Source organism: Ailuropoda melanoleuca, chromosome 13 (assembly GCF_002007445.2).
Source record: "Ailuropoda melanoleuca isolate Jingjing chromosome 13, ASM200744v2, whole genome shotgun sequence".
Lineage (NCBI taxonomy): Eukaryota > Metazoa > Chordata > Mammalia > Carnivora > Ursidae > Ailuropoda > Ailuropoda melanoleuca.
Window position 1 is genome coordinate 57,270,207 of NC_048230.1, and position 13,202 is coordinate 57,283,408.

General features: G+C 42.8%; 1 protein-coding gene across 2 annotated transcripts in view; it reads right to left on the reverse strand.

The window, feature by feature from the left end:
* Positions 1-240: 240 nt before the first annotated feature.
* The window catches only part of ARFGEF2 (ADP ribosylation factor guanine nucleotide exchange factor 2), a 93,323-nt gene continuing 80,361 nt past the window's right edge, over positions 241-13,202 (reverse strand). For both annotated transcript variants that reach the window (XM_002912990.4, XM_019799774.2), the window contains exons 34-39: positions 12,364-12,478; positions 9,528-9,658; positions 6,386-6,554; positions 5,386-5,524; positions 4,098-4,215; positions 241-3,568 (exon numbers count right to left, since the gene is read on the reverse strand). In XM_002912990.4, coding sequence (XP_002913036.1) covers positions 3,392-3,568; positions 4,098-4,215; positions 5,386-5,524; positions 6,386-6,554; positions 9,528-9,658; positions 12,364-12,478 — 849 coding nt within the window. In that variant the 3' untranslated portion in view covers positions 241-3,391. The remainder of the gene's footprint in view (positions 3,569-4,097; positions 4,216-5,385; positions 5,525-6,385; positions 6,555-9,527; positions 9,659-12,363; positions 12,479-13,202) is intronic.

Below are 13,202 nucleotides of genomic sequence, written 5' to 3' on the forward strand. Positions count from 1 at the left end.
TACATAGCATTTCATATTATATAATTCAGCTTATTCTTTCAAAAATGTATACATCCATTGGGCAGGGAATGCTTTTCATTAAATTACCAATATTAAATGCACTTAATCATTGTGTATAGATTAAACAATAGTAGCTATTAACTAACTTTTAGGCATTTTAAGGAGGTAAAACATACATTTTGCACATAAAGAAATATTTGATGCAAATATGAAGATAAAATTTTTTAAAAATTAGAACACTGAGAAAAACTACACCTTTGATGAGTGTCTTTTTTTGAGAGCAAGGATTTCCAGATAGATTCATTCTTCTAAATAATCAGCTTTGGTTTCTTTGTTTCTCCAACTGCAAAGCTGCTGATAATAAAACTCCAGGATTTTACATGAGTTCAGGTTATGTCTACTTTAACACAAATGTTAAAACAGAACCCAGGGAATGCAGTAGTAAGGATCTAGCTTCTGTCTCAACCAATATCCATTTGCATCGTAACAACAAACGTTTGAATGGGACGATCGTAATTGCCTCTGTCTGCAGGTTCCTTCGAGAACTATAAAGACTGTGAAATGGAAAGCCATAATCACAAAAGAACAACAAAAAGGTCTATGGGTTTTTTTTTTTTCTGCATTTTGTACAAAAGTCACCTGTCAGAGGAAAATGCTGTGTTTCCAGATATGATACAATTTCCATAATGTAGCTCTTTGGTTGTACATGAGGAGTAAGAGGAAAAAGGTGTATTTGACTCTAAAGATGCATATTAGAAATCAAATTTCCCATCCACCGTTTGTTGTTAAGATGCCAGAGCTGGTGATTTCCCTAAAGGACAGTGCAGAAAAACAAAATTGCTCCAAGTAGCAGTGTTGGAACAAAAACTTCTCTAGAGACCCAGCACATATAATCAACACTTAAAGCATCCTGACAAAGAAATAAGGCCTTGGAAATGCTCCATCTTTTCTAACTTTGTTAGTGAATGGCGTCCTGGCCTGGGGCTGCAGTCACACACACTCTTCTCACTAGTGTTTGAGTGGCACAAGCCACATTTACCATGAGATAGAACAGATTTATTCACAAAGTAGAATTTAGGCTGAATGGCTTATTAGTAGAGGTAAGGAATTCCTCTGTACGTCACGGGCCACCGGCAAGAACAATTACCCCAAATGGTTTGACATCCCGGTTTTTAAAAGGTCCATGCTGGTACGATTCAAATGCCTCATTCAGAAAATCCAATCTTTTAAAAGACAAAGTTAAAAAAAAAAATTCAAAGCTGAATATTTGGGCATGGAACAAAATGTGGTCACACACTTCCCGCTCTGCAAGAGGTGGCAAGAATGAAAGAGAAGGCAGGAAGACACTGGTGGTGGGGTCACCGCTGAAGAAAATGGCACATGAGAACCTCAGGAGGAAAGGAGAAGTCTCCAGTCAGGGATGCAGTGGCACGTTCCTGGGCATGCCTTCAGGACAAATGTGGATGGAGAGCACGGACTTGTTGAGGCTGTGACCGACCACAGTACCGGGGAGGGAGTCTTGGCGGCAGCGTAAAGACGTAATACATCCCAGGACAAGGTCAGTCAAAGGTGCTGACATTTTCCATTCACAGTAAAATACTCGCCCACGGTCCCTTCCTCCTAAATGATACAGCTCCTCTTCTCTAATGTATGTAAGTAACATAAAAACTTAAACCTGCTCTTTTTTTCTTTGGTAGATAAATTAAAATACTTTGGGGGAAAGAAAAAAAAATAAGAGTACTACCGGCCCAAACCAAACATTTCTCAAAGCTGTTAAAAACAAACAAATTTAAGAAATCAGTTTCTTAGGAAACAAAAGCACCAGAAATCCTTCTCTATAAAGAAAAAAAAAACAGCCGATTTTAGATAGGTTCCCAACTTGCTAACTTCTAAGGCACCAGAGTTGACATCAATACAACCCAATTTCCAGGACTGAAGGGCAGGGAGAAGACTGAATGTGGTAATGACTCCGTGTAACACTGGTTCTCCTGCTGAGTGCAGCTCTCGGGGAGCCCTGGGTGAGGGGGCGGAGTGAAGCGTGTGTTCTCTTTCTCACCGACTCAGAATAAATCAAGCTTCCAAACAGACTGCTTGCAGGCGGCAGGCCTGTTTGCTGCAAACTTTTACATAAGCTGCCGTATCAGGATTCAGTTCTAATTGCCGTTAAGACTATACTGCACCTTTAGTAACACAATAAGGGCCCCCAGAATCCAACCCTTCCAAAGAATGCAGCTCCGAGGCTTGAGTTCATGGCAGTAGCTGGGCACAGGCCATCTCCTGCCACGGTCACAGTTCAGCCGTGCTGGTCCCACCATAGCACAGGCCGACTCTGGGTCAAGGATTCATGACACGTGGCTGAGGAGTTTTGCAGACGGCCCTTCTCCCGCACAGCCGCCATGCCTCTCTGGAGGGCCCTTGAAAGGGGACTGTGCAAAGGAGGGACACTACACTCACTATTCTGAGGTAAAAATAAAGGGTTTGCTCAAATATCAATTAACTCTGTTAAGTCATTACTTCATTTTTGTTACTACTTCATATATTAGATTTCAGAGGGTGTGAGATGGACAATGTATTCTGGAAATTTTCATACCCATCCACAAATACTTACTTCCAAGGAAGGCTAATCGTCTTCAATACATTTTTTACTTTTCCCTATAGACTTTTTCTCCCCAGGTTACTAAAACAGGGAGAGCCAGGAGGCACTACCTTTTTAAAATTTTTAACCTTGCAAGCTCTTAATTCTAACATAATTACTAAACTCTGCTTTCAATGAAATCTTCAATAATAGCTTTTCATAAAGTACTGTAAAAATCACTCAGGCATTAACAAAACAAAAACAACCCTTTTCCCCAAACTTTCTCCAAACTAATCTAACTACAGCTGACTCACAACTGACAAAAACACTCAAAATTCTCCAACACACTCAAATGACAACAAAAAATCCAGCATAATTAAGGCGGCATTTAGCCGTTACAAGAAATTTTATTAACATACTCTCTAATAATCACGAACCTCTACAGCTATGTTCAGTATTTTCAAGGACAACAACTTCCTCCGACAGAACGCGTACAGCCAATCATGGGACTCTGCTAGGAAATGGCGCATGTGCGGTGACAGGCTTGACAGGTGAGTCAGGAAGACGGAATGACAGAGATGAAACAGACTCCCCACCTACCGCGTTAACTGGGTATGCAACACTTTAATGAAACAGCACAACGGCTCAGCCAGGGACTGATGGGACCCGCGTCGAGGCCAGCTTCCACCAGGCCGTTCTGAGCTCCCAGATGCCGACTCCCTGTGCCTATGATCTGACCCTCCACGAGATGTGCCAGGCAGAGGTGGCGTGGTGAACGTTCTGCAAAGCTGCAGTGGTGGCCCGCAGGGGCCAGGGCTACCACACTGGGGACAGTGTTCCTGGTACCTGTGATGGCTCTTCCGGAATCCATATCTTATAGACAACACCTATCCGCAGGAAGAACTTGCGGAGAACTGCTCGGAGCTCAGGAATCAGGTCAAACTGCATAATTTCACACAAGTAGGGGTAGTACATAGAAGCGTGTGCTTTAAACTTGAGGTGGGAGAGAAGAAGAGAGGTCAGATTAGATAGGGAGCTACTTTTTCTGGCACTAGTTTCTCAAAAGTATTCATCTCACCCTGGAACTTTTTGCAATATTGGTGCTTTTTCTTGCTATTAAAAAGTTGGGGGGAAAATTTGCAAATTAGAACATCTTTTAATTATGCTTAACTGAAACACAAATTTTTGGGGGACAGCTTTGCTACCAAGTCAGCATTCATTTTAGCAAAGCAGACACCCCCCTTCTGAGCCAGGGCTTCACTATCTGGACCCTCTTCTAACACAGCTGCGCTCAAAATCCCTGCAGAAGCTTAACTGCTACGTGCGTGGTTTCAGCGTCAGCCTTTCTCAGGATGCTATGGCACCCCTGTCTGTAATGAATGAACTTTCCTCTAATGAATCTAGAATGGTGCTGGTTATGTGACCATTCTTGGAAGAACTGAGGAAATCGTTACTTTAAATTCCGAATATAAAGGAACCCAAACCTGGGTCTGAGTGGGGACATTAGTTTCCTGGTTTATACCTTTTCATCGTTTATTTTAAGGGTTTTTGTTAGAAGTAACAGCAGAAGACTTGTCCAGGCCTCCCGATGGCTCTCAGAATTCACTGTGATGAAATAGGCAAGGGCCTCACTGCACACGCTGGAAGAATCAAGAGAGAGGGAGACACGTCAGACAGAAGATTAACCTCTACACTCACTGGAGTGGAGAACTCTTCGTTCTTGCAATGAGTACTTATTTACTGGGCACCTGCTCTGGCTGTGCCATCCGGAGCAAATCACTAAGCCTCAGTTTCCTCGGCTGTAAAACAGGGATAAATAATTGTACCAAACTCGGGGGGTTGCTGTGAAGTTTACATGAAACCCGCGTGTTCAATGTTCACTTAGCCCAGGGCCTGCTCCCAGCTTAGGGCCCTATCAGTGTTTGCACACAAGGAACACAGAGCCGATCATCCACAGCTGACTACACACTGCCTCTCTCCTCTCCTGTTGCATACAATAGCTACTTTTTTTTTTCTTTTAAAGTAACCTCTACCCCCATGTGGGGCTGAAACTCAAGACCCCGAGATCGAGAGTCGCATCCTCCACCGACTGAGCCACCCAGGCGCCCCTCTAAGACATTTTCTTAAGTAGATTCCGTAACAGCGGGATTACTGTGTCAAAGAAAGTGAATGAACATTAAGGCTCCTGATTTTAATGCCACCCGCTTTCCGGAAAAATCCCCTCCCTGCACGTTCCCACTAGCAGTGCAGGAGAGTGCATGTCTCATCACATGGCTGTCAGCACTGCATGTTAATGGTTTTAAATCTTGTAAGAGTGAAAAGGGCTTAGACGGAGCATCTCGCTCACAGGAAGCTGGGTGGCAAAGATCTACTCTTCTGTCTGGGGCTCTTTCCATGCCATCCCCCTACTGCTGATTTCCACATAATCCAAGTTGGAACACCCTGGTAATCCACATGATTCCAATACATTCCTCTTGGAAAGAAGAGAGGATGGGAGGTTAGAGCTGCCATTGACCTCAAGGGACTTAGGACTTCACTCCAGGCTTGCTGACTCTGAGTGCTTTTTACTGCCCATGTTTCTGTGCCTTAAGAAACTTGTGAATGAAAGAAATGAGGTCCTGCCCTATTCAGGCCATTAAGAAAAGTGAAATACAAGTGTCAGCAAATAGAAGAAAGAAGCAAAAGGAGAGCAGTCTGTGAAGGCGTCAGCACACAGGTATTTTTCTCTTATTCTCTTCAATTCAGAGTATTATTGTGATGCGTTTTGTGTTTTACAGATAAGACATTTAATCAGAAACCAATCTTCTTACGTTAAAAGTCGCTGCTGTATTTCCTCCCAGGAATCCCGGCGGTTCTCGTCGACATACATCCGGAACAGGATCCTCAAACAACAGGCCAGGCTGCTGGTTTCTTGTTTTAGAAGATTAGGTTTAGATTTGCCTTTAAAACCTAGAGATTACACAGTCATATAAACAGTGCACACTTCTAGGATAATGCTGAGAAATCATGCGGGAATCTAAGCTGGTTACTTTAGGGAACACTGAAAGAAATATTTCACATTCTTTTTTTCAATTGAAGTATAATTGACATATAACATTACTCTTAATCACATTTTCTTAAAACAGTACTAATCAGCCACAGAGATGTGTAAACCACTCTCACAAGCAAAACCTCATCACAGGCAAAGGCATAAAACATCTAGACATGTTAAAGCCACAAAGAAAAATGACATCATAAAATTATGGATAAAAATAGGTATTTGGGAAGAAAATCAATGGTTACCCGGTAATGGTAATAATACAAAAGTTATACAAAGTATCACTTTTGTGTGAAGTTCACAAAATGAGACTCCCACTGTCGCCTTGCATATATCACTTACTTCCAGGGTTTATGTGTTTATTTTTGGAGGGGGGAAAGAGAGAGAACCCCTAAAAGCCTCAGCAAATGTATGAATGCTTTCCGTTTCTCCTAGACTACCACCATTTTTATATCATCATATATAACTACACCATTTTAACCTAATGTAAAATGTCTTGGTTTGCTAGATTTATCAATTCATTTTTCCGTCAAATACTTCCTGAAAATCTCCCACGTGCCAGGCAGTATTCCTGGTACTGGGATGGAATGTGTCCATCATGTCCTTCTTTTCCCCTGAAGCATGAAAATATCTGGCACGTTATTCCAGCCGAGTGTACAATATGAGGAGTTTCTCAAAGGCTTTAAGTGTTTAGAACGTTTAGAAGTGTTTAGAACATCTTTTTAGAACGACGACCCCTGCGGCCACCTGTCCTAGCCGCTGTGTAGCCTTACCTGCTCTCCACAGGACCGTCCGTTGCTCGTAATTGGAGTTGAAGGCCTTTGAGAATGAGTGGGACTCCTGCAAGCAGTCCAGCAGCCTGAAGAGGTGCCGGGAAGACATGCACTTGTACATGCCCTGATCCTCTGTCTCTATGCGGATGTCGGCATCCAGCGTGTCTTGCTAGAGAGGGGAGGGTGGGAGAGCTAAGTGAGGACGGGCTGCTTCTGGACTTGGAGGCAGTCCTCACTCGCCAGAAGTCATCCTCTGTCTGGGAATCACACACATCATTCCTCACCACCCTGAACAATTCTCCGTTGGACTCTGCTCACTGGCCGGGGGAAGAATCACGCCCAGGGCCTGCATGAGGTCAGGCTTTGCCCGCCCAAGTTTCTGTTCTGTCAGTACTGCCTTCGCTGCACGAACATGAGTATGTGTTTCTCCAGTTATTTCACTACAGGCTGCACTGTCCTCTCTTTATATACTTTATAACGAAATTAGAAAACAAGAAAGTCACTGTACTGTATGTGACAGGAGGTCCAGTTGCGTAACACACTGTGAAGACAGGAACTGCTAAGCACAGCCTGGGTGGGACCTTTAACTTCATCAGGTGACTAATGAACGTAGTAAGTTCCACAACTGTGTTTTCAAATGTGAAGGGAAAAAAATATAAATATAGGTATAAAATGCTAGAAGTTTTTATTGAATATGGTGCCTAAAATGGGAGACATACTTAGGGATTTTATATTTGTTGAGCCTTCTAGGAAAGGATCTATCATTTTTATAAGCCAGAGACCACAAAAAAAGTAGAGCTTGCAATATTCCCCAAATTGATCTATAGATCCAGTCCGATCCTTATCAAAATCCCAGATTACTACTTTGCAGAAATTGACAAGCTGGTCCTAAAATTCATATGGAAACACAAGTGACACAGAATAGTCAAAACAATGCTGATAAGAGAAGCACAAAGTTAAAAGACTCATAATTCCCATTTCATTCAAGACAGTGTGGTGCTGGCATAAAGACGGACATACAGGTCAATGGAAAAGAACTGAGAGTCCAGTAATAAATCCCTGTATTTAGGGTCAAGTGATTTCCAACATGGGTGCCAGAACAATTCACTGGGGAAAACCAGTCTCTACAATAGATGCCGGGACAACTGGATATCCACGGGGCAAAGAACAAAGGTAAATGAATTAAACAAACAACCACAAAATGAACTTGAAAATGGATCAAAGACCTACACGTAAAAGCTAAAATTATAAAACTCTTAAAAGAAAACACAAGAACAAATCCTTGTGACCCTGAATTAGTCCACGCTTTCTTAGATATAACCCTAAAATTACAAGCACTCAAGAAAAAATAGTAACTCAGACTTCATTAAAATTAAAAATTTTTGTGCTTCACAGGCCACCATCAAGAAACTGGAAAGACAATGCACAGAATAGAAGAAAATAGTTGTAAATCATATATCTGATAAGGGACTAGTATCCAGAATATATAAAAACTCTTACGATTCAATGTTAGAAAGTTAAAATATCCAATTTAAAAACGAGCAAAGGATTTGAACAGACATCTCTCCAAAGATACACAAATGGCCAATAAACACAGAAGATGGTCAACGTCACTAGTCACTAGGGAAACGGAAACCTAAACCACAGTGAGATACCGCTGCACACCCACTGGGATGACTGTGACAATTAAAAAAAAAAAAAAAGACGGGGCGCCTGGGTGGCACAGCGGTTAAGGCGTCTGCCTTCGGCTCAGGGCGTGATCCCAGCGTTGTGGGATCGAGCCCCACATCAGGCTCCTCCGCTGTGAGCCTGCTTCTTCCTCTCCCACTCCCCCTGTGTGTTCCCTCTCTCGCTGGCTGTCTCTATCTCTGTCGAATAAATAAATAAAATCTTTAAAAAAAAAAAAATAATAATAAAAAAAAAAAAGACAATAACAACCATTGATGAGGATGTGGAGAAACTACAGCCTTCATCCATTGCTGCTGGGAAGGTAAAATAGTCTAGCTGTTCTAGAAGACAGTCTGGCAATTCCTCAAAAAGGCAGGCACAGAGTTCACCTATGACCAAGCATTTGCACTCCTAGGTACGTGCTCGAGAGAATTAAAAACATGTCCACATAAAAACTTGTACACAAATGTTCACAGCAGTGTTATTCATCATAGCTAGACAATGGGAAGAACCTGAATGTCCATCAACGGATGACTGGATGAACAAAATGTGGTACAGCCATACGATGGAATATTATTTTACATACGTATGCTCACACCCACATGTACGGAACAACACAGGTGCTACATGCTATGGCTGCAGGCTACAAAGTGGATGAATTTGGAAAACATTATGGTAAGTGAAAGAAGTCAGATACAAAAGCTCACGTTTTATGTGATTCTATTAATATGAAATATCCAGGTTAGGCAAATCCATAGAGACAGAAAGTAGATTAGTGGTTATCAAGGGCCGGGCTGACGAGGGAAGAGGGAGTGACTGCTAATGCTTAGGGCATTCCCTTTAGCAGTGATAAAAATATTCTGGAATTAAGCTGGTGACGTTTGCACAACTCTGTGAATATACCAAAACTCTGAACACTCATTCACAGGATCTGCTAGCCCTTGAAGCACTTACATTTACAACCTGTGGTGTAATGTTACTGTCCAACCTTTGGATATCCAATCCTCTGTCTCCAAGAATAACATAGGTTGTACACACAAAGCAAAAAAGTAAACTTCAGAGGAAAAACGTATCTTTCTCCATATATTTTTCTCTCTCAGTTATTTATGGTTAATAATTACACACCATTTATGAGGAATAGTCTCCCTGGTTAATAATAACACTATTTTTTCAAAGCACCAGGGTGGGGATGGCATCTGAGCGGTGGGGTGCTGGTAAACTGGCCTTCTGGGAAATTTTTAAAAAAGAAAAAAAAAGCCCTGATTTTTAGTGTTTGCTGATTTCTGTGATACAAATATTTCCATCGCAGCCCATTTCTCAAGCCACCAATATGCCACGCCTGAAGGCAGGGCTGGGGAGAGGTGAGCACGATGGGCTCCCTCTGGCGAGCCACTACCAGCTAGCTCCAGCGCGCCACTGCATGTGAGCGAACTGCCCCCGGACAAGGACACCCTCTCGAAGCTGGTCCTGTTACCTGGGCAGCGACCATGTGTTCTGCGTCCTCCTTTTTGCTTGTTGCAGGGTAGAACACGATGTTGTCGATGGTCTGTATCAATTCCAGCTGGACCACACACTTGATGAGGAGGCTGGCAAACAGTTTCTGATCTACATTAGATGATAAAGATTAACCCTACTAATGATTCAGCCAGTGTTGAGTAAGTATTCACCGAGCTCCTACCACGTGTCAGGCACGGTTCTTGATGCCATGGCAGAACAGTGAGTAAGCTGGACAAAAACCCCACGGCAGAGACAGACAAAAAACAGGATATTTAAGTCTAAGGTACAGCATGCCAAATGATGATGACAAAGGTAGGGATGGGGATGAGGGAGAGATTGTGTCGGGGTGGGGCTGCAAGTTGAAACAAGCTGGTCAGGAAAGGGCTCTCTGCAAATGTGATACCTGAGCGAAGACCTAAGGGGAGGAGAAGTCAGCTATGCAGGGACCCTATCTTCCAATAAGCATCTCTGCCACCTGCAGGGACTCCTACAGACAGCTCCAGACTGTGCCCTAAGCCCTCCAGGTCCCAGGTTCCTACAGCAGCGAGACTCTCCGAAGTAGCTGACCGTCAGTCCTGAGGGGGTGGGGCTCTTTTCTGTTCTTAGTTTCCAATCACTTTCTGTCTGCTCTGGAGGTGGTAGTCTCTTTCTGTAACTGCTTCTGTTTCCCTCAAGAGTCCCCTTTTACCTCTTTTGGTGGTTAGCCATCCTTGACTAGCTAATAATTCTTCAGGTAGAATCTTCTCTGTTCAAATTATTGGTGCGGTTTCTGCCTACTGACTAGACTGGCTAATATCTCCTCCCTCCATCTTTGTCTTCTCACTCCCCGGGCTCAGGGGCGGCCCATGTCAGACGCTTCACTGGTGTTGATTTGACTATAATAAAAGTAGAGATTCCTTATTCAACTTATTGTTATAGAATCAGAATGCCGAAAGCATTAAACAAAGTGCTCAGTGATGGCAAACAAGGATGGGTCTTCTTCAAGTTTTGGAAAGTGTGAAAGTGTGTGTGTGTGTGTGTGTGTGTGTATTTATATAAATTCTCCATGTAGAATCAGCTCTAATTAAAGAAGAATATGGTGGCGTTGCAGCACATGTACATTTAATTTATGCCAATTCAGTGACGTCACCTTGGACCAAAAATGACAGGGAAAGAAACAGTCCAAGTGGTGTGAGACTGTGCCTGCTCCCCACTCACTGCGCTGACGCCCAGAGGGAGGGCTGGGAAAGGGGAAGCACGTTCCCAGGAGGAAGGGCAGGGGTCTCAAGTCCCAGGCCCCTCTCAGAGTACAGACCTCATGCTGCACCAAGAGTGGCTCTATTTAAAGAACTGTATACGCACACCCTCCACACAAGCCAACCCTTTATCTTGCTCACCGGCCCCTGCAGGGACCCGGCTGTGCCGCAGATACTGAGAAACAGTGTGAGTGTCCAACATGGTGCCTTTTTAATGGATTCCAAGGGTGGTTATGCTTTATGCCTCCAAGATAGTTGGTGACCACACGGGGCTGTATCTAACACACTGCTTCGGAAGTTAATGGCAGTGTCAACACTGACAGCCTAGTGTGTGCAGAAGTGGGTGGAACTGCTCCGAAGAAAAACAACAGGGCCACAGCTGGAAAATGACCAGACCACGAAATCAGGAATGTTCCTTTCTCAGTCAGCTGAAAGTGTGCCCGAATTCCAACTCCACTACACAGTGGCAAGTCATGTCAGGTTATCTGTCTCAGTCCCAGTTCACGCAAATGTAAACAGCACCTCCTCAAAGGGCTAACGGGACGATGACATGAGATCACACACATGAAACAGTGCAGTGCCTGCCTCACGGCGACTGGGAAAGCCATTTTTTTTTAAAAATGACAGGCAGTAAAGCATAACCACAAGTCACACTGAGAAACAAACTGATAAAAGTAATCTGAAACTCATATCCAGAAAAGGAATCTCTAACACATAAAAAGCTCCCCCAAACCAATAAAAAGACTAACGCCCCAGTATAAAATGAGGAACGATTTGAACAGATGATGAAACAATAGAAAGGCTCTTAAACACATGAAAAACTGCTCAGTTTCACTCATAATTAGAAAACTGCAAATTAAAACTACTCCAAAAATAGGAAATATCACCTACATGTCCCCGGAAATCATGTAGACAGGTACAACCTTAATGGGTTAGGAATCTGCCATATCTGTCAAAATGGCAAGTGCACTTCACCCAGCAGTCCTACTGCTAGGAATTTATTACACGCATAAACTCATGCATGACATGCATATTAGGTGATTCAATGTAGTACTGTTTGTAACTTTAGAAAGAGATGTGGAATAATATAAACATCCATTAGTAGGAACCCAATTAAACAAATAATAGTACACAGTACTATTACTATGTACTATATATTCTGGTACAGGATAGTACACCTATATCCTGGGATCACCTATAATAAATAGTATAAGAGAATGTGAAAGCTTTTTAGGTGGTGATTTTGAATGGTCTCAAAAATACACTAAGTGAAAAAAGAATAATGCACAGTATTCTGTAATTTGTATAAAAGGACAGGAGGATCTGTGTGTGTGTGTGTGTGTGTGTGTGTACAAACGCATGTGTTTATGGATATGCTATTTCTTGCACATGAATACATATGGATACAACTGGAAACGCACATAAGAAACCGGTGACACTAGCTGCCACAAGGAAGGGACTGGCAGACTGAGGCACGGGGTGGAAGAACCCTTTTGTAACTTCTGAATATCTGAATTATATAAACGTGTTACCTATTTAAAATAAATAAATGAAAACAACTAAAAAAAGTGGCCTTACTTGCATATGGTCTACCTTTCCAGCTGTCATCAGTCGGGTTAGAGAGTTGGCTCTGGCCTCTCTCAGAGGCGTTTTTATCTATGCTGCTTAGAGACTGGCGGTCCAGATCCATATCCTAAAAGTAACACAGACAGAAATACAATGTTCTCTTTCTTTACCCACAATTCAGTACCTGGGCAGAGATGTGCCTGTTCTGACACTGCTGGCCCAACTTGAATTTAAGTGCCTTGCTTAGCGTGAAGTAAAATTATACTGCCTGCTTAATTAGGCTATACAGCAGAGAGTACGAATTTCACGTATTTTCTCCCTCCCATTAAAATTTCACATTTTCTTATTCCTACGTAGAAGGAATATGACATGGGGCGCCTGGGTGGCTCAGCTGGTGGAGCATCAACTGTTGATCTCAGCTCAGGTCTTTTTTTTTTTTTTTTTTTAAGATTTTATTTATTTGAAAGAGAGAGAGAGTGAGAAAGAGAGCATAAGCAGGGGGAGGGGGAGAAGCAGACTCCCCTGCTGAGCAGGGAGCCCGATGTGGGGCTTGATCCCAGGACCCTGGGATCATGACCTGAGCTGAAGGCAGTTACTTAACCAACTGAGCCACACAGGTGCCCCTCAGCTCAGGTCTTGATCTTAGGGTTGTGGCTCCCAGCGTGGAGCCTGCTTAAACAAACAAACAAACAAACAAATAAACAAAACAATGAATGTGACAAATTAATGAGGACAAGCTCAAAAATAAACCAGTGGGATAGCTAGCTTTTTAAAACCTTGACAGCAGACAGTTAACACACAAAAAATGTTCAAATAAGGTGCTTCATTTTTTAAGTTGCTAAATCCCAAAT